Source organism: Geotrypetes seraphini, chromosome 9 (assembly GCF_902459505.1).
Source record: "Geotrypetes seraphini chromosome 9, aGeoSer1.1, whole genome shotgun sequence".
Lineage (NCBI taxonomy): Eukaryota > Metazoa > Chordata > Amphibia > Gymnophiona > Dermophiidae > Geotrypetes > Geotrypetes seraphini.
Window position 1 is genome coordinate 37,234,114 of NC_047092.1, and position 22,627 is coordinate 37,256,740.

Genomic DNA, 22,627 nt, shown 5'->3' on the forward strand with positions numbered 1-22,627 from the left:
AGATTGCAGAGCAGAGGGCAGGGGTTTCCAATCGCTTCTTCAGTTGATTGGCCAGCCCAGTCAGATGTGAAATTTGATGTTGTGAATCGCGTCCCTGCCTACTTTGCATACGTTTCACCTCATTTGCATGCATGGATTCGAAGTGTATCGCAGGAGAGGTAAGTGAATCAGGCCGGAGGGAAATTTGATCGTAAAGGGGTCGCTTTGTGAATCTGGCCCATAGAATTTTCCCCCTATCTTTCCAAATAATATGCTCAATATTGGACATAAAGGTAAACAGGTCATCCACTATGTCTTTAAATACTGACCTTCAATTTTTAAGCTGAAATTTTCAGCCAAAATAGTTTTCTAAACTGAGGTTTGCAACTCATGTTCTTCCTCAAATATAACAAACATCAGTGGTCTTCAGACCTGCCCTGGTGGACATTCAGTTTTCAGGATATCCCTAATGAATGTGCATGAGACAGATTTGCATGCCTGTTATGGAGATCCCTCTCATGTATATTCACTACTCTCGAACTCCACAGGGAAGCTGCTATACTCAAGATTAACAGTTTAACATTGAAATATTTTATTAAACTATTAGTTTATCACCTTGTTACAGAAAATACTATCAAGATCATTATAAAATTACTTAAATAACCATATACCCTGAAAAATGAAAAAAAAGACACAACAAAGTAGTGGCAATGATACATTGGGACATTTGCAGAAATATCATTTGCCTGTAACCACAAATGGGTGGGACTACATAAGCAAAACTGGCAGAAAAATGGACAAGTAGAAAAATGAATAAGCCAAAATTCTCTGGGATATTAGGGTACAGACTATCACACTTGTCACTCAATACACCCAATATCACTGCAGTTGAAAAGAAACAAATGTTGATTATAGATGAGGCAATACAAAGAGACTGCCATGCTGAAGACACAACTGTAGATCATCAAGAAAGATCAAGACCTCACTGAAATTAAATGACTCTGGCCAAAATCTGCAGTTGTGATGTCCTTAGAGCAGTGCATCGCAAACTGTGTGCTGCCTGAGATTTCAAGTGTGCCGCCAGCACCGGCTGACTGCCTACAGAACATGCCTCTCGCATCCTTTAGGCAGTCAACCGTCGCCAGTGCCTCTCCTCATCCCTGGTGTCTCTACTCCACTTCGCATGTCTTCTTTTGTAGCACTCTCCACTGGCGGCTCAGGGCCTCCACGTGAAGTCATTGCATCGATGTCCGCGCATTTCCGGGTGCCCTCCAGCTGTGGCCACCGGTTTAGTGTGCCACAGCTCGCAAAGTTTGCGAGAAACTACCTTAGAGTAATATCAAAAGGCTTGGAACAACATCCAAACATACTGAGCCTTGACAAATCATCTGTCAACTACAGAAGACTGTGCTGCTTGGAATTGCCCACATCCTGCACCAATACAAACTCTTCCCTAGATTCTTGGAAAGATCTCAATATTTCAAGTGTCAGATTCTGCCAAGAGCATCTGGCAGGCTTATCTGCCTCGGGTAATTAATGGGGGTCCAGGAGGCCAGATGGAGGGCCATGGATGGGGTCAGGGTATAGGTGGGGCTATTCTAGCACCCTTTACTCTAACGGGCTAAAATACTAGTTATTATAATAAAATTATTTACAAATAACAATGACATAATTGTCCTAACCCAGGGATCTCAAAGTCCCTCCTTGAGGGCCGCAATCTAGTCGGGTTTTCAGGATTTCCCCAATGAATATGCATTGAAAGCAATGCATGCACATAGATCTCATGCATATTCATTGGGGAAATCCTGAAAACCCGACTGGATTGCGGCCTTCGAGGAGGGACTGTGATACCCCTGTTTTATTGCTATAAAAATATCCCGTTATGAGCCTGTGCAATAAAACTACTGTCACCATACAGAGACAGGACAGAGTTAAGGAGCTAAAAGCAGTTAAACAAGATAACAAGCTAGATCTTTGAAAGTGTTGCCAAGATCAGTTTCACTGTGGTAGTGCCAAAGAAGCACTTCTGCAGCTCATGAATTCCATAGTGGTCAGACTTTTTTTGTTAAGCCTGTAAATCCTCTGTCCCACAATGCTCCTACTGTTAGAACAGCTTTCTAATTAGCACTTTCAGCCATTGAAACCCTTCTTTAGGAATAAACTATGAACTTTCCTGACTCCATCTGCTGTGTTAAGACAGAATGTTTAGGAGTTTTTTTCATTTCATAGCAGAACAACAACTTCAGAACTGTCTTAACACAAAACAAACAATGGAACACAAGACATAACAGAAACATCAAAATTCCTGGTTTTCGAGTAAGCATGCAGCACTTTGTTTTGTTCTCTTGTGGAGATTGTTACAAAATATGCGTATACAGTAGACTCTTTGTTAATTGGAACTCAATTAACCAGAACTCTCAAGCAACCAGAAAAAAAAATCTTAAGAAATACTGTAATACTTTAAATAAAAGTGAAAATAAAATCAATTTGGATATAGGACGAATATAGGATAAGATTTTGGGGCCAAAAAAATGGTCCAAAAATGGGGGTCTCATCCTATATTCGGATCATCCCCCAGTGACCACCCAAAACAGACTTCCTGCAGGCTTGCCTTAGGCCGGGACAGGAGGGATCCCTCCTGTCTCCTGCCCCGGCAGACAATAATAATTACCACCCTCCCTCCTTCTCTTCATCCCTTGCGCACCTTTTCCCTGGTGGTCCAGCGGTGTATCCCTCCTGCCGATTGCGAAGCTAGTAGCCAGTGGTGCACCTGGGCAGGCACGCAAGAGCAAGCTTTCATGCTCCCGGCCGGCCCTGCACCGCTCCTTAATAGGCTGCCACCAGTTCTCATGGGATTCGCGGCTCTCGTGGCTGCCTATCAAAGAGCGGTGCAGGGCTGGCCGGGAGCACGAAACATTTGCTCCTGCGTGCCAGCCCAGGTGTGCCACTGGCTACTACCTTTGAAATTGGTAGGAGGGGTTCAGCGTGGGATACACCGCTGGACCACCAGGGAAAAGGTAAGCGAGGGAGGGTGGTAATTATTAGTGTAAGCCGGGACAGGAGGGATCCCTCCTGTCCCAGCCTACCACTAGGTGGTTTCAGTTAAGGGGAAGGGTTAATCTGCTGGCTGGGTTGGAGGGCAGAGGGGAGTACGTGACAATCAAGCCAATGTGACATTACTGATGAGGTTGGCTTTTTTTGGTGGGAAGAGGGTACAGGGAAGGAAGTTAGGACAGGGAGGGGGAACAATGTTTAGAGCCTGGCAGGGAAGGGGGCTTGGTTCAGAGCCTGGTAGGGAATGGGACTGAGTGCAGAGCCTTGCAGGGCAGGGAGGGATGGGGGCTGGGTGCAGAACTTGGCAAAGATGGGGGGGGGGGGGGCTGAGTGCAGAACCTGGCAGGGCAGTGAGGAAGGCTGAGTGCAGAACCTGGCAGGGGAGGGAGTGAGGGAGGGGACACTGGGTGCAGATCCTGGCAGGGCATGGCACTTGAATATTAAGCCCTGGTCTTATATTCGAGTCAACCATTTTTCTTCCTTTTGGGGGGGGGGAAATGGGGGGGTCTCGACTTATATTCAGATCAACTTATATTCGAGTATATACGGTAAGTGTAAACTTGGCACTAAGTACACCACATATCTGGTAGTTTGTCTGAAAGTTTATGGTATGGCATAGTATGGGGTATAGTATTAGTTAGGCCTATTTTTAATAGCAACTCTCAAGCAACCAGAAACTACATTTATCCAGCATCTACCAATCCCCATGGGTGCTGGTTAACTGAAAGTCTACTGTACATGAAAATGTACCACACTCACCGCAGAATTTAGAAAATTATAGCATGCAATTTGCAAACTCGTCCCACAATTTTGAAAAATCTGCCTCTGGAAAGCAGGGATTGGGGTTGCTTACTATACAATATCTATGGCTCATTAAAGGGAAAGGCAATGGAATTTGATATACTACCTTTAGTGGTATAATCAAATCAATTTACATATTATATACAGGTACTTACTTTGTACCTAGGGTAATGGAGGGTTAAGCGACTTGCTTACAGTCACAGGGAGCAGCAGTGGAAATCAAACCCAGTTCCCCTGATGCTCAGGACACTGCACTAGCTATTAGGCCACTCCTCTACTCCAAAGGGTGTTTTACCACTGTTCAGCACCACGATCTGGACAGCTCCTAGGCCAAGACTGATGCCCTCAACAAAATTAAAAGCACTTTTCAAAATTCTGACATGGGCTAAAAATAAGTAACCCTAAGAACCAAGATCTCTATACAATAAACAAACCTCCTGTGCAACATGATGTTTTCTCAGGACTCAAGTATGACCAGTGTTATGGTCACTGAACATCTAAGACCATTGTTATGGTCACTGAAAGTCTTAATCTTAATTGTGAACCAGTGTAATTATCAGGTGAACTGCATGGAAGTACAGGAGTGTACCAGACACAAATGTTACACCAACTTAGATGATTTGGAATACAATTTGGTTTCAGTCTTGGAATTTCAGGAACGTGCATGTTTTTTGTTTTTTAATCCAAAATATTTTATTAGAGAATATAATTAGAAAAACATACATGTTAATGTATGGTGACTCACCTCTCTCTTTGAAATATCCATCAGGACAGCAAAACTTGTCATATGATAGCACTGGCAAGTGATGTGACTTTGGTTTCTAGAAATAAGCTCACAGCCCTTGGAGGACCAGCCTCCCATCCCCCGGATCCTGTTGGTTAAAATAAGATATACAGTAAAAACGTCAGAAAAGATACAGCCAAGTTGTAGTTTCTGCTTGCCAAATACCATCTCACACAGAATAAAGAAGATGGCTACATGACACAAGTAGAACACCAAGCAGAATGTGCCTTACCACACAACTCTACTTTAAATTATAAACAACAGATCTACCAATGCTGAACAAGAACTATCCTTATAAAGGTTTAAAAAACATAACATCCACAAAGAAGTGTACACATCAACAGAACTGGGATGAATGATTCTTTATTCAATAGAAGATCCAACACTGCCAGTGTTTCGGCTCTTGGCCTGCCTCAGGGGTCTTTGAAATTGTCTGTCATACGAACTCCTTATGAAAATGATTGTACCAATATCAAGTTAGACACTCTTTCACCTGGGTTTATGAGACACACTAAATGAGCGCGAAGATACCTCCTAATTGGATTATTTCTTGACTAGCTTACAGGAGATATTCCCTTCATTAGGCCAAAACAGAAAGAGTAATTTCATGGAAAATACAAGTGAACCATAAAAAGTATTCTAAAGATAGTATGAAGAAGAAGTGTGGCATAGAGGGAAGTTTGATGAGCAATTAGAAGGTGACAGACAGTAGAATGCTTTGCCTGTTGGGCAACAGTCTCATCAACCTTTTGTGTGCTTATGATTTCAGAACCAAATTAAAATTGATTTTACTACAAAGCACTATGGATCTGAGCAGTTTTTGAAATTCTGCTTGTGTAAGAAGGACAGCATATTTATTTTGCTGCAGTGTCCTTGCTGAAACCATTACCTGCATTTCACTCCCAGAAAACTCTGAATCGACAACAATGTTGGGTTTTTTCAACTAGCTTTGGGACTTCTGCATTCCTCAGTTTCATCCCTTCTATCCACACTGACTTCTATCTGACTTCAACATGATGAGAATTTGAATGGTTCTGCTAACTTTGATGAATTCTGATCCAACTAATCAGAGAAACTACTTCCAGAGGTCAGGTATTGTTTGCACGCAATACTATTAATGGAAAATCTACTAATTGCCATGTTTCTCTACTTGGCTTTTCCCACTGGCTTTTATTTCTGGACACTTGCCTCTCAAAGATTTGCCCTAATCACTGGGGCCAGGAATGTACTGCATATTTAGGCAATACCAACCAGATTCACAGGTTTATCCATGACACACAACCAGATTCACAGACTTTCTGGACACAGAACTTTTGTTATTTATCCCTCTATAGGTTGAATTTGCTGCTCACCATCCGAAGACTGACTGGAGCTAGCATTAGAAGACTCATTTTAGCTATCTTGCTGTAAAAGCTTTTCTGAAATGGTATCTATCTGCTTCAAAGGGTTGTAAGGCTATTTATTTCATTCTTCAGGGTATGAGATCATCTACTGAAGTTCTCGTGTTTTGTGAAGTATAAATCAGATTATTTGGGTACTTTTTTGGTTGTTGTTTAATTAGGAAGCATTTATTAGTTGCTATAGGGAATTTATTAAGTTAGTTAACTTTTATCATCAGTAGTTTTGTTCCTACCTTTGCTTATTTTGCTGTTCGCTAATTTCTTTTTTATTTCATTAATTAATTTATTTTTAAAAAACGTATCTGCTTATCACCTAAGCGGCTTACAAGTAAACCTACACAGTAAATGTTGAATAACTACACTATTTCTGTCAGTATACTTATTGCTAGCTAACAGTGAATCCGAGATCATGGACCGGTGTTGTTAAATTCCCTAGCTTTATATACTGTAATTAGTGCTCTCTTCAAGGGAAACCAATAGCTCCAACATATTTGGAGGCTATTTACAGGATAGTGCACCATTCCTTATATGCCTCATAATGAGCTAAATAACCTAGCTCAGGGGAGAGGGGAAGATATCTTTACTGTGTAAGTTGAATACTCTCAGTAATATTTGAAGATGATATGTGCTTATAACCAATACTCTAACATGTTTGGCTGCCTATATGGTTGGCATGATGGAGACCTAACAACAACCATTTAAGCATGGGTGACTGGGGGCCCACACAGAATAGAGGGCATGGCGCTGGCCACCTTGCTTGATACATTGGACAGACTGTGCCATCATTTACTGTGTTACTGTACAATAATATTCTCTAATTTGGTAATACTTGGGGATCTGAATTTAAATCTTGAGGAGCAGAAAGACCATAAGGTCTGCTCGTTTAAAAATTTTACAAAAACAATTAAATTTTACAACCTTCCCATATGTTCAAACCCACAAGGCTGGATATTGCTTAGATTTTATCTCTACCATAACTGAAAGCTCAAAATTCCCCTTGTGCATTGAGAACTAGTTATCTGGTCCAACCATTATCTACTAAATTTCTATTTAAAACTGCCCAAAACATTTGCTTTAAAACCTCAAGACAAAATACAGTAAGATACCTGCAGGAATATTCTGGCAACTGATTTTGAAGCAACTAGAACCCATGACTACTGATGTAGATAAAATTCTACCCACACGGCAAAACCTAACAACATGGAACAAACTGCTCCAAATAATGTTACTAAGCTGAAACAGAAAAACAACCCCTGCATACAACAATTATATAGAAGCTGGAAAGGAATTTTAGAAAACACCAGAATCAGGATTTTCACAATGAATATGTACAAGATCTATTTGCATGCAATGGAAGCAATGACTGCAAAGAGATGCCATACATATTCGCTGTGGACCTTGAGGTCTAGATTTGAGGACCCCTGGCCTAGTCCCTCACAGAAATATCAAAGGGGTGAAAGAATCTTTGCTCTTGGTTTCTCATCTAATGCTTTAATTCAGGAAACAAACCACTCAAGCAAGCACAGCCAACAAGAAAGGCCAAGCTAGTCTTGTTCATATCTAATGATGCAACTAACCCCATGAGATTTTTCCTGGTGGAAATAGGGTAAATTCTCTACAGGACGCCTAAAATTAGGCACTATGATGCTGCACGCTAAGCACAAATTTAATATAGGTCATTACGCTTGTAATTGCTATTATAGAATACTAGCCTGTCTGCAGTAATGCATCATTTAGGTGGGTTCATAGACAACGGCGCGAAAGACAAAGGTGCGCTCAGACAATTGAGCGCAGCGCGGAGGTGTGCGCCGCTCAAACTTACTGTTTTTAGGGGCTCCGACGGGGGGTTTTGTTGGGGAACCCCCCCACTTTACTTAATAGACATCGCGCCGGCGTTATGGGGGGTTGTAACCCTCCACATTTTACTGTAAACTTAACTTTTTCCCTAGAAACCCCCCACAACACGGCGCGATGTCTATTAAGTAAAGTGGGGGGGTTCCCCCCATGACCCCCCCGTCGGAGCCCTAAAAACAGTAAGTTTGAGCAGCGCGCGCCTCCGCGCTGCGCTCAATTGTCTGGGCGCGCCTTTGTCCCGGCGCGCTTTTGACCTGACACCATTTAGGTGTGATGCTTACACCATGTCAAAGGCTGGTGTAGATGGCTGTGACTACCTGTTACAGCTGCACGTTCTACAAATTTAGGTATATAATTAAAATCTATGGCAATTTAACCAGATTGCAATGTAGGTCCTAGATCAGTAATACATATGACACCTTGCCCATATATTTTTATATTGTTTTGCAACTGATATTTTTGGGAGCTCCTGGTGCTGGTTGACCTATAATAACAGGTACTTGGAAACTCTGTGCTAGCAGCCCAGCAATGGCAGCAAATCACTATCTTGAAGTTGGTGATATCAGTGTCTGCTCTACAGCTGCTGGCACAGAATGGACTAACAGTAGCAGTGGGAAACTCTCATAAAGATAAGCAACTCACTATTCACCCAAGTTTCAAATTTCACGGGTAAACAAGAAGAAACTTTCAGCTGACTGGAGACGGAGACACTTTGAACACTTGCTCTCAGAATTCACTTTTAAAACTGTTCAAAGCATCCCTCTTCTTGCACTAAAAATATTAGGAAAAACACCTAATTCTGATTTTGATGACTGGCACTCAGACCTGCAGTTTTAATTGTATTTTTAGGAAGAGGAAGGAATTTTTTATTTCATTTTAAAATGACAGCCCACCTTCATACCTCAAAACAGATTACATGAAAAAAAGAAAAACCCAGGGCAGCTGTCCAAGCCAGCATTGCTTTCTTCCCCACAATTGAGCCCTTCAGTACTCTTTGGCTAACAAGATCACCCCTGCAGTACCACATCTTCTCTCTATTATGGGACCCAAGTGGAAAACCCAAATCCCCCGACCTAGCAAACAGATGTATATATAAGAAAGGGATAAAGACCATCCTCTTCACAGACTACTTTAACTAATAATGCAACATCGAGGAGATAGCGGGCTAGTCCCCACTAGGAACACAATATGGTGAACGCAGTAGAGATACCCAGAATTGCTGAGGATATGATAAACAAAGTACAGATAACTAGAATTATCAGAATACATGTAAACCTAATACAGGTATTATGTGTGCAAATAAGTAGGATTTAGTATGAACATAGCACATGATACTAGTATTATATGTGTATATATGTAGGATGATTGATTATGGTATACATGTGTCTGAATTGAAAACCATCTCAGAAATAGCTAACTCTGTATTGTAACACCTTTATAGAAGCTCATGTATTGTAACAGCATTACATAAGCTCATGTAATCCACTCTGAATTGACTCACAAGTTATTAGTAGTGGCATAGAAGTTTTCAATAAACAATAACACAGAAATGTGCTGCTGCTGAACCAGCGAGCCAGATCGTCATTATTATTTCTTCATCTTTGCTGGATTTGATAAATATGATGGGATGTTGCTGCTCCTGTTCTTGATCATTTTCTCTCCTTCTGTCTCTACTTGGACTCCCTCCCTCCTTATTTTGTCCTCTGTTATTTACAGTATTTTATATGATTTTTTTTTAAATTGCAATTCAAAGGGCGGTATAGGAAGTGTGGGTAAATAAATAATGTTCATCTCAAAATATATTCTGACCAAAAAAGACAAAAAAAAAAAGATGCAACTATAGTGAAGGACGAATGACAGATGCAGGGTCTAGGGACTTCCCTGACAAAGAACAATAAATCGTAGGGGTGTGCAGACTTAAAAATTTGGTTTGTTTCATTTCCTGTGTTATTTATGAGATTTTTCATTGCACCCACAGTTTAAAATTTTTTTCATTTTGGGGGAAAAAAACATCAACAGCACACACCATTGCTTAATGGTGTATACCAGTGGTTCCCAAACCTGTCCTGGGGGACCCCCAGCCAGTCAGGTTTTCAAGATATCCCTAATGAATATGCATGAGAGAGATTTGCATACCTGTCACTTCCATTATATGCAAATCTCTCTCATGCATATTCATTAGGGATATCTTGAAAACCTGACTGGCTGGGGGTCCCCCAGGACAGGTTTGGGAACCACTGGTATATACTATTGAGAAACACTGTGCACTAGTTGACTGTGCACTAGTTACACTACTACTGAGGAACCCCTCCCCCCGAAATGTCAGTTTTTTTCCTTTCCTTCCCAGTTAAAACTGACAAGAAATGACCAGGAACAGGGGGATTTTTCCCATGTCATTTCAGAGAATCCACATCCATAGCAAATGATTTGTTACTGAGTACCAGGAAGCTTTGCTTTAAATGAAAACGATGCCAACAGCAGTCACCCCAAGTTTCCTATTTTGGCACTGTGATGTAGGTCCACTGCAAGAGTCCTGCATGCAGAAACATGTCAAACTCACGCAATGGAATGGTTCCAGAAAACACACACAGGTTTGGTCCTCTCCTCAGTCTCCAACAGGGTATACTCCAGTGTAATGGGATTCACCAGTGGGCTTGCAAATGGGCCCCCTTCACTGTGAACTGTGGTACTCACTATTGCAGTGTTGATGATGGGGCGATTAGGCACTCTGAGAACAAAGCATCAGGGAAAGAGAGAAGCTCTTCAGTTATTACTGCCATTCTTTATTTACTTATTAGATTAAAAATATCATCATTAAAAATTTGAGACTGAAAAAAAATTTGTATTTAGTGAAAACTTTATAGTCCACAAATATAAAAGCATCTTTCTCTTATCAGAAAATTAAAACAAAAACTATAAAGCCAATAAGTACACAAACATACAGGCTCAACAAATTGTAGTAAGTTAAGACACAGCATCTTAAGTCAAACAAAAAAAATAAAAAAGACTGTTTAACCCAAAGCCTCCTTATTCTTTAATCTGTATATAACCTTTAAAGAAGTAAATGCTTCTTGAAAAAGACAAGCCTTAAGCTTCTAGTGAAAGATCAGATAATTCTTCACTTCCCGAAGGAAAATCATTCCAGCATTTTTGGCCTCTGATTGAAATGTACCTGGAGTAGGTTTTTTTTGAAAGGCATACCAAAGAAGGAAGACTAAAATAATTGTTCTGAATAACATCTCATACCAACACATCACATCATAACTACATCTCATGCCAAAAGAAAATCTGTATGAGAATGTATGCAAAAATGCTTACTGGATAACACGAGTGACATAATCTAATTATTCTTATCCTCTCCAGCTGCACTTTGACCCTCTTCTCTTTTGCAGGATCTCACTGGAAGCCACTTGAAACCACAGATCAGTCAATCTGACTAAATGCCAAGTACATTAGACTGTCCAGGCACATACCTAAAATCATGTTGCTGTAACGATGTGTTACAGAAGAAGACTATTTTCTTTAATTGTATTTTTTCAAAAAAATCACATTAAGCAGCACACATTAGGTTCTCTTTGTGGGTTAAGGTGACGGGCTACCTTGAAGAGAAAAGTGTTTTGTCACTGGTATCAGAGTGCAGCTGGAGGTAAAGTAAGGTACAAGAGACTACAGATACAGTGGTACCTTGGATTACGAGCATAATCCGTTCCAGGAGCATGCTCGTAATCCAAAATACTCGTTTATCAAAGCGAGTTTTCCCCATAGGAAATAATGGAAACTCACTTTGATAGGTTCCCACCTTCCACCCCCCCCGAGGCCAGCAGCACTGCTCCCCCCCCACAAGAACCGGCATTGCTCCCCCGAAGGCCCCCCCTACGAACCGGCACACCCCGCCGCGACCTGAGGTCCCCCCAACCCACCCGAACCCTCTTCTTACTTTGATGTAGCTTCTGCACCAGCACCAGCACCAGCACCATCATGTCCTGTGCGTTGGTGCTGGTGCCCGAAGATCTGCCTCCTGTGCTGGGCCTTGAGCATGTGCGCATGCTCAAGGCCTGAGAGTTCACGTTCGGACCTCAGGTCGCGGCAAGGGGGGTGCCCGATGGTGGTGGTGGGGGGTGCCTGATGGCGGTGGGGGGTGCCGGATCGCAGGGGGGGCGCTCGCAAATCGAGGCGCGCTCGGTTTATGAGGCACCAAGTTTGCAAATGTTTTGCTTGTCTTGCAAAACACTCGCAAACCGGTACACTCGTAAACCGAGGTACCACTGTATTACTTTTTAAAGACTTTGTTTCATTAATAATGTTAAGTCAAAAAATGTTACATAAAAATGAGTATTAAAACCTCACACAAAAATCATTTTGCAGTAGCACAATGCTCTGCAGGTGGAAAGTGAGCTCTAGGAGCATATTTGCCTCTCCCCCTTTTACTAAGTCATGGTAGAGGTTTCTATGTGGCCCGGAGCACTGAATTCCTATGAGTGTCAGAGCATTTAGAGCCTCAGGCCACGGTAGAAACCTCTACCTCAGCTTAGTAAAAGGCGGCCTTAGTCATGTATCAACCCAATGCTTTCACATATCTGCATATACAGCTCTACCTTAGGCTCCGTCGGTCGGGGTCATAGTGCTCAGGTAAGAGTTGTCCCAGGGACCGGTACACAATTACAACCGCAACAGCAACTTGATCAAACGGATCAGGCTGTCTTCTCTTCCTCTGTGCCAGAGCATTATCAGAATTCAATGAATCTTCATCATCCATCTGAGAGGAAAGTTTGTGACTGGAAGGCTTTGTTGTAGGCAGTACCACTAGAAGATTAAAACAAGCATCTGGGCTGCAACTTTGAGACTTACCAAAGATTCTTTTCCATCACAGACTCACACAATCCACTATCCTCCCCTACCCACAATTCATATATATATATATATATATATATATATATATATATATATATATATATATATATATATATACATATACATATATATATATTCATATATACCCAGCATTTATATATAAATGCCTAATTCCATATAATCCTGTCAGAGCTTTAAGATCAAATGAACAAAATTTATTAACTATCCCCTCACTTAAGATTATAAACACAAGACGCCAATTTATTTTTTCAGTAACTGCACCACAGACCTGGAACGCTACATTCATTTACGAAAGGAGCAGGACCAGGGAAGATTCAAAAGTAATTTAAAAACCTTTTTTTTTTTAAGATGCCTTTGATATTTAATTTCTTAATACCCATGCCATTGATTTTATTTTATTAACATGTTTTTACTTTTTGTTCCCTCATGTACCTTTCCTTTTTTGTTCTGCTTTCCTATATTAAATTGTATTTCACTACCCCTTTTTTACCTTATGTTATGAATATGATGAGTTAATTTTTAACCTTATTGTATTGTTTTAAGTTTGTATTGTATTGTATTGTTCCCCTTTGAATGTATTTTAAATTGTTCATTGCTTAGAACTATGATTAAGCGATTAATCAAAACAATTAATAAACTTGAATTAATAAACTTGAAAGAAAAGTAAAGAGACAACACGTTTCATATTTATGCCTGATTCATACTGTCATTAGATGTTAACTGGCAGCCAAAATATAGAATACAATTTCATCAAAAAGGGTCTAGCTTTGGAATGAGCTGATATGAAGGACCTCACTAACTTGGAGTGGAGGAGTGGCCTAGTGGTTACAGCAGCTGCCTCGGCACCCTGAGGTTATCAGTTCAACTCCCACTAAAGCTCCTTGTGACTCTGGGCAAGTCGTTTAGCATTTCATTGCCCCAGATACAAAATAAGTACCTGTCTAAAATATGTAAACCGCTTCGATTGTAACCATCCCATATCCTTTATTTATTTAAAAAGTTTCTATACCGCCAAAATTCTCAGTGGTTTCCATGATAATATACATAAAAATACACACACACACTAAAGCATGATATCCAAAATCATCACACACAAAGCATTAAAAATGCTCTTTACAATATTTACAACAAGAACCCATCTACCTTTATGAAACTTAACATGAAATAATGGCAAGATTTTTATAGGCATTTTCATTTGCAAGAACATAGGGGTCCTTTTACTAAGGCACGCTAGCCGTTTTAGCAGCATTATATCCTATGGACGCGTTGGCGCGCTTTAGCTCTTAGCGTGTGCTAAATTGGCAACGCACCTTAGTAAAAGGACTACATAATCTTTGCATTAGGGCTTCCTACTGCCCGCCCACCCAACAGGTTTCCCCATTCAAAACATTTAAATTCATTACATGTGCGCTTAAAACACAAGATGTCTTCCAGACCTGGAACAGAGGTGAGAGAGTTTCTAAACAAAATCTTAAAAGAATATTTTGTTAATATTTTCTATTTTACCTTTTCTGCCTAGGGCTTTGAACAAAGTATCAGGGAAGAGAGCAGACGACTTCAAATCTTTTGAGTAATCTTCAGAGATCTTTTCAAACTGTGGCACTCTCGCTCCCGTAAAATTTGATTTGTCAAAGATGTCAACTGCAATAACTGTTGCAAGAAAGAATTGGACATTTCATTTCAAGGAAAGGTGGTGCAAGACTGTTCCATATGACAGTGGAAGCATGAGCAAGATCATGCATATGATTGGGAATGCTATTACACATCATAGTGAGGGACAAGAGCAAACCATAGCTCTCCAACTATTTCAGCTAGAAAAGCTGCTCCTTTAGTTAACTGGCAAAAATTCTGATTGGGTTCCAGATCCCTAGACTGGGATCCTGGCAAATGGACTGTAATTCCATAAAGTACTTCAAAGTATATGCAGCTATTGAAAAAAATGAATACACTGGCTAACAAATATCACTGATGCCAAAACAAATGGATATAAAGGAATTTTAGGAAAATTCCTCAGATCTAATGTGGATTGCAAATTATTTCTGGAAGTAATAGCTGTTGCAGAATGGTCTAGTCCAGTGTTTATCAACCTTTTTACACTTATGGACTGGCAGAAATAAAAGAATTATTCTGTGGACCGGTGGTTGAAGAAGTCGTGGGCCAGACCCCACCCCCATAATAATACTAATTGTACCTTGCACGTCCCGTGCCTCATCTGGAAGCCTTCCCTCTGACGTTGCAACATCAGAGAGAAGGCTTCCGGTTCAGGCGCAGGATACCCGTAGGAGCCACTGCCCGTGGCTTTGTGCACTGAATCAGTTAGGAAGAGGGAGCTGACTCGAAGATAACCCCGCATCGATCAGCCACCACTACCAAGAGCCCTTTGCCCCGATCCAGCCAGGCATGTGAGCTCCTCCCTCTGCAGTCCATTGGAGAGATCAATCTACCTGCTTTTAAATATCAGCAACAGTGGGAAATCAACTGCTTTTACACCTCAGCAGCAGCGGAACTATCCGCAACTACCAAGAGCACACAGACCCGATCCAGCCAAGAGTGTGAGCTCCACCTCCCCCTGCAGTCCACTAGGAAGATCAACTGTTTTTTACACCTAAGCAGCAACAGGACCAGCCACCACTACCAAGAGCCCTTTGCCCTGATCCAGCCAGACAAGTAAGCTCTTCCCCAGTATTCCGTTGGAAAAATCAATATGCTTGCTTTTAAATATTATCAGAAGCAGGAGATCAACTGCTTTTACACCTAAGCAGCCTATAATAGGAGCCCTTGCCCCGATCCAACCAGGCATGTGAGCTCCTCCCCCTATATCCCGTTTAAGAGATCAATCTACCTGCTTTAAATATCAGCAGCAGTAGAAAAACAACTGCTTTTACATACAAGCAGCAGCGAGACCTACCACAACCACCAAGAGCCCACAGACCCGATCCTGCCAGGAGTGTGAACTCCTCCCCCTGCAGTCCATTGGAGAGATCAATCTGCCTGCTTTTAAATATCAGCAGCAGTGGAGATCAACTGCTTTTACACCTAAGCAGCAACGAGACCAGCCACAACCACCGAGAGCACACAGACCCGATCCTACCAAGAGTGTGAACTCTTCCCCCCATGCAATCCGCTAAGAAGATCGACTGTCGGCTCCGGGCGGCTTTCCCGCAGAGGAGAGAATCCTGCATTCACCGTGGGCCTCATCTGGGGCAACCTCCTTGGAGCGGCTGGGGCACGGGCAGTGTGTCTGGGAGGGAATGCATGGATGGGAGAATATCGCAGGGGAGGAGACATAGGCATCCTGGGACTTTCTGGAAACGTCAATCGCTCCTCCTAAACTTACTTGCTCCACTTCATCACTGACGCTGAAACCGTGGATTGAAGACAAAGTTTTATTTTATTTTTCTTTCCAGCTTATGATTTATCTTTAATCTTATCTATTGTTTTGCCTTTTGTCTTTGTTTTGTTCTATTTCTATCATTTAAATTTCTCCAGAATTCTACTGTTCAACGGCTCCCCCTTCTGCTTCTATTCCTTTCTCTCCTCTCTTCTACCTTCCAAAGTATTTAGATCAATGCTGTCTTGTTAAAATGTTTATTTTATTTTTATTTTTCCTCTAACTCTACTTTTCACTTCTCTATTACCCTCCAGGTACTTTAGTTAGATTGTGAGCCTTCGGGACAGTAAGGGAATTTTTCAAGTACCTTTCTTATTTCTAATCTTAATGTATATTTTCTGTAAACCGCTTAGAACCTAACGGATGTAGCGGTATATAAGAAATAAATTACATTACATTACATTACATCGCACCGTGGACCGGCGGTTGAAGAACACTGTTTTGGGCCTGATGCACATGCTGGCTCTGTGGACCGGCAGGAAATTTCTGTGGACCAGCAGTGGTCCATGGACCAGTGGTTGAAGAACACCGATCTAGTCTGTAGAATATGAACCTTCAAGATTACCATCTAAAGATACTATTTAGATCTGAGCTGTTGCCAGTTATTTGGATTTGAGGAAGCAATGGGTCTGTTGGAAGTTGCAGTATTTTGTCTACTAGCCTTTTACTAAGCCATGGTAGAAGTTTTTACTGCGGCCCAGGGCGCAAAATGTTTCAAGTTTATTTAAAAATGTTTTATACTGCCTAATCAGGCTTCTAGGCGATGTACATTAGGCAACAAAAAGAATGTTTTTATTAACTAATGTACATCGCCTAGAAGCCTGATTAACAAACATATTTGGGGGTACAGTTAACTAAACAGGCAGACTTATACAAAAGGAGAGAGGGGGGGGTCGAACTACAATCTTATAGGAAAGAAACACTGAAGGAGAGAACAAAAGGTAACGCTCCTAGAATTCCTATGAGCGTCTGAGCAGAACTGGAACATTTAGCGCCCTGTTTCTACCATGACTTAATAAAAGGGGGAGGGGGGTATATTAGCAAACTATGTAGATAAATAAATATAGAGATATAGATATATATATATAAATACACACACCTTTTTTATATACTTATATAAATAAATAGTAATATATGTGCATATATACAATTATTGTTGTTCAATAGAAATAAGAACTTCTTCCTTATTTCAACTAGCGACCTTTATAAGAAACTTCTTAGACCCTCAGCGTCACCACTCAGAACTCAAACTTATCACTGGGTCTAATTTTTCATTTTTAGCTTTCATCAAGAGCTTCAAATACTTATGATTTTCTATAACTTATAATTTCATTTCATTTCACTTAGCTTATGTGTTGTTGTCTCTATTTAGAGGTGTCGATAGTAAAAGAGGGGTGGTGCCTTGATAAAGTGGTTCCCGCGAAACATGTCGGCTGTGACACCCTGCTCGATATAAGACATCTCTAAATAGAGACAACAACACATAAGCTAAGTGAAATGAAATGAAATTATAAGTTATAGAAAATCATAAGTATTTGAAGCTCTTGATGAAAGCTAAAAATGAAAAATTAGACCCAGTGACGATTTGTCACGTAAAGCTCAGAACAGTGATAAGTTTGAGTTCTGAGTGGTGACGCTGAGGGCCTAAGAAGTTTCTTATAAAGGTCGCTAGTTGAAATAAGGAAGAAGTTCTTATTTCTATTGAACAACTGTTTATGAAATAGCCACCTGAAGTCTTGTATGCTATAAAAAATATATGATATATACAATTATTGGCATTTTATATGAAGCAATACAATTTAATCAATATGTTATATATACTGCATGAAATTCCTACAGTGGCATCACTGCAGTTTTACACATGAAGAAAATATTCCTACAATATTGTCACAGCAAAACTAAGGGTTCCTTTTACAAAGGTGCGCTAACGGTTTTAGCGCGTGCTAGCTGCTACCGCCTCCTTTTAAGCAAGCGGTAGTTTTTCAGCTAGCGCGCGCTAATCTTGTGCGTGCGCTAAAAACGCTAGCGCACCTTCGTAACAGGAGCCCTAAAAGCAGCATAAATAAAAGTCAGACTGCCACTGCAATAGTGTAACATTAAAAAATATATATGGAAAACTGATTTTTTAATGCAGATTCTGTTTCCAAACCTCAGTCTCTCATGAAAAGTTTGTTCACGTACAGTGATATCCTTTCAACAATGCATACTTCTCCTGTCTTTCATAAACCTCATTGACACTAGCTTACTGTTATACAAGATGAACTGTTCCGAATCAGGGCTACTTACTCATATTAGGTGCTACGATAACAAAAGGCTTCATATATGTTTTCTTCATGTTCTTCGCCACATTGCTTGCATACTCTTCATAATGTTTCAGCAGGTGGGCTGTACCGCCTTCTGTTCGCTGAATGTGCTCCCAATGTTCCTTGTTGCTGGGGTCTAGGATGGCACTACCTGCTATTACAATATTCTGCATAGGGGATGAAGGAGGGAGCAAAAAATATATATTAAAAAAAAATGATAAATGGCTTCTAGTTGAATTGGATCAAACTTGAGGAAGATGTCAAGTGATTCATTTTGCAGTGGCAGACAATCACATACTGAGACTTATCTTAATCCAGGCATGTCCTTTCCCAACTTTATCAAAAGTACAAACCTATTAGTCACATGATGTTTTATTCTTAACAAGTAATCTTTTAAATCTAGCATCTTAGAAACTCTGGCCACAATCAGAGATTACAAGATTTTTTTGAACTGGAAGCTTTGCAATTGATGGAGAGAGCCCTAAGAGTACCTAGACTGAAGCTCACCAGTTCCAAGGGATCAAGGACTTCTTGCTGGTTTATAAGCTCTAGAAAGGAAAAGCTTTAGCTAACTTGTTCAAATCCAAATAGCCCAACAGGAAACATGGAAAATCTCTATTCCTTCTTGCTGGCTTCTGCTCAAATTTTTTTTCCAAAACCTTAGCCCTTTCATCTTTTTGTCTTGCTTGTCTTACACGTTTTGTAGTCTAAATATGTTAGCAATCTCATACTACTGAAGACCAATGCATACACAGACCCTCCTAATTAAAAAAAAAAAGAATTATTTTTCATTCATTCATTCATTCCATACTGTGTGTTTTCTAACCAACCCATCTTTCTTCCTCATTTCTCCTCTCAGGATGGTTGCCTACATACTACTGGAGTTTTCTTACACAAGAACAGGAAAAATGGCTACTTGAACCTTGAGCTAAACACTTCTACTATTGGTGAATACATTCATAAGGATAAAGATACTTCATCTTCATAAAGTACCTAGCATAGGCTTGTTTGTCTCTTTCTCAGGGGCCGCAAATAGGCCAGATTTTCAAGATATCTCTAATGAATAAATATGCTCGAGAGAAATTTGCATTCAGTGGACAACATGCAATCATTAGGGATAGCTTGAAGGAAAACAATTGCTACTATTCAATTACAGTAGGGCAAACTGAGTTTAGCTCATGTTGTACAGGCTTACAAGAAAGAGCAAGATTTAAACTTACAGCCAAGGACTCACTAAAGTTTACTATCCAAAGTACTAGTACTTAAAGTCCTTCTGACCATTATTTATTTATATTAAAAATTTATTTTCCGCCCTCAACCTAGGCAGGTTGCAATAAAACAAACAGAATACTTCATATAATCTTCACAGAAAAACAAAGTATAACAAGTAACCCTACTACATCATACCCTCTTCTAAAATTTCAGATATAAAATCTCACAAAGACATTTCAACCAATGAGGAATATTTCACAACTAGTCTTTAAGCCCGTTATATTAATGGGTGCTAGAATAGATTTGTGTGTCTGTCTTTCTTTCTTTCTGCGTTTCTCTCTTTCTTTCTCCTTCTCCGCTGTATATCTGTGTCTTTTTTTGCTGTCTGTCTCTTTTAATCTGTCTCTGTAGCCCCCTGTCCTTCTGTGTGTGTCTTTTTTTTTTTTGTTTGTCTCTCTCTCCTTGTCCAAAGTTGTTGTTGTTTTTTTCTTTAAATCTGTCTCTTTAGACCCCTGTTCTTCTGTGTGGTTTTTTGACTGTCACCTTCTGTCTTTCTCTTTGGCTGCTATCTGTATTTCTTACTTTTGGTCTCTCTGTCTGTGTTTGTTTTGGTGTTTGTCTCTTTGGCTGCTATATGTGGTTTGGGTTTTTTTTGTGTCTCCTATTATTAACCAGATATATAGCATGAAAAATCTCAAATGGCTACCTCATATATACTAATTTCATAGAAACAGGAACTTCTTCCTTGTTTCAAATAGCAGCCTTTATGCACAATCTTCTTAGACCCTCAGCGTCACCACTCAGAACTCAAACGTATCTCTGTTCTGAGCTTTACGTGGCAAATCGTCACTGGGTCTGCATGTATTATCATCAGGGACGTGCCAGAGTAAATCAGGGCAGTAGAAGGCCCCGAAGTAGCGTGTGTACAGTGCTGCAGACGCTGATGGAGTTTCAGGCTTGTCGGGACCGTGGGAACGGAAGGGGGGGGGGGGGGCGGGAAGGGACTAAGTGAGCCGGTCGGATTGCGGGAAGGGAAGGGGGCCGGCAAAGGAGTAAGTTAGCCGGTCGGTTCGGGGTAAGGGAAGGGGGGGGCGGCAAGGGAGTAAGTGAGCCTGAAGCCGCGAGTGTGGGGCCGTTTCTGCAGCCGCGCGAGGTGGAGAGCAGAGATGCTTCTCTGGCATGCATGCGCACTCTGCCGGCCACATCCCGACATATCAAGACTCAGGGAACACGGGATAAGAGTGCGCATGCGCGCTTAGCATATTATTATTATAGATATTTCACTCTAGAAAAAAGCTCGCACATATAAGTACGTTTACAATTCATTTTTAAAAGATTTTAACTCCCTGCATAATCTCAAGTGACCTGGCAACTGGTTTCACAATAGTGGACCTGCAACTGAAATTGCTGTTGTCTGTGTTCTTTTATAATGAGTCTCCCTAACTGACTCAATTGACAACTGCATCGCTGTTTCAGATCTTAAAGAACTTGTTGGCAAGTACTTCCTCAGTGCGTGTGTTAAATACCAAGGTGCTGTGCTATAGATTGTTTGATGCACAATTGTCAAAATTTTAGATTCAATTCTAAACTCCATCAGTAACCAGTGTAGTAGTTTTAACACTGGTGAAATATGCTCATATCTAGTACATCAACAATCTTCAAGTCAAGCACCATATAGGAAATAGGGTAATCCAAGGAGACATGCTGAGTCAATAACCCATTTCAAGATGGTATACAGAGACTTAAGGGCAGGGGTGTCCAACCGTGAAGTATTTTGTGCGGCCACAGTCAAGGGCGATGCAGTGTTCTCCTCTGCTGCCCCCGGGTGTTTACCGTCTTGCCAGCTCCCTCCTCTGTCTTGCTGCAGCATTTGCGCAGCCCCAGAAACATTTTTTTCGGCCAATGCGGCCCAGGGAAGCCAAAAGGTTGGACACCCCTGCTTTAGGGGAATAAGGGGGCTACTATCAAGATTTTATTCACTTTTAGCCCCCCCCATGTTAATATTGCAATTGTATAGGGATTGGTGGGAGAAGATACTAGAAATGTAGTGGGATGAGAAGGTTTTAAAAATGATTTGCCAGCATAATGCAAAATTGTCATGCTCCACAACAGAGAATGGACAAAGTAATTTTTTAAATTTATATACCACTTAAAGCCTAAGTGGTTTGCATTCAGGTACTTAAGAATTTTTCCCTATCTGTCCTGGTGGGCTCACACTCCAGCTAATGTACCTGGGGCAATGGGGGATTAAGTGACTTGCTCAGGGTCACAAGGAGCAGCATGGGATTTGGACCCACAACCTCAGGGTGCTGAGGCTATAGCTCTAACCATAAGAACATAACAATTGCCGCTGCTGGGTCAGACCAGTAGTCCATCATGCCCAGCAGTCCGCTCACGCGGCGGCTCTTAGGTCAAAGACTAGTGCCCTAACTGAGACTAGCCTTACCTGTGTACGTTCTGGTTCAGCAGGAACTTGTCTAACTTTGTCTTGAATCCCTGGAGGGTGTTTTCCCCTATAACAGTCCCCAGAAAAGTGTTCCAGATTTCTACCACTCTCTGGGTGAAGAACTTCCTTACGTTTGTATGGAGTCTATCCCCTTATAACTTTAGAGAGTGCCCTCTCATTCGCGCCACCTTGGAGAGGGTGAACAATCTCTCTTTCTCTACTAAGTCTATTCCCTTCAATATCTTGAATGTCTCGATCATGTCCCCTCTCAGTCTCCTCTTTTCAAGGGAGAAGAGGCCCAGTTTCTGTAATCTCTCACTGTACGGCAACTCCTCCAGTCACTTAACCATTTTACTCGCTCTTCCCTGGACCCTTTCGAGTAGTACTGTGTCCTTTTTCATGTACGGCGACCAGTGCTGGACACAGTATTCCAGGTGGAGGCGTACCATGGCCCGATACAGCGGCATGATAACCTTCTCCGATCTGTTGGTGATCCCCTTCTTAATCATTCCTAGCATTCTGTTTGCCCAT

At 41.1% G+C, this 22,627-nt stretch overlaps 1 protein-coding gene across 3 annotated transcripts in view; it reads right to left on the reverse strand.

Annotated features, from left to right (window-relative positions):
* Positions 1–22,627, reverse strand: part of CELSR1 (cadherin EGF LAG seven-pass G-type receptor 1) — a 332,485-nt gene that overhangs the window by 64,822 nt on the left and 245,036 nt on the right. For all 3 annotated transcript variants that reach the window (XM_033957924.1, XM_033957923.1, XM_033957925.1), the window contains exons 19-23: positions 18,422–18,605; positions 14,251–14,394; positions 12,468–12,675; positions 10,433–10,600; positions 4,580–4,706 (exon numbers count right to left, since the gene is read on the reverse strand). In XM_033957924.1, coding sequence (XP_033813815.1) covers positions 4,580–4,706; positions 10,433–10,600; positions 12,468–12,675; positions 14,251–14,394; positions 18,422–18,605 — 831 coding nt within the window. The remainder of the gene's footprint in view (positions 1–4,579; positions 4,707–10,432; positions 10,601–12,467; positions 12,676–14,250; positions 14,395–18,421; positions 18,606–22,627) is intronic.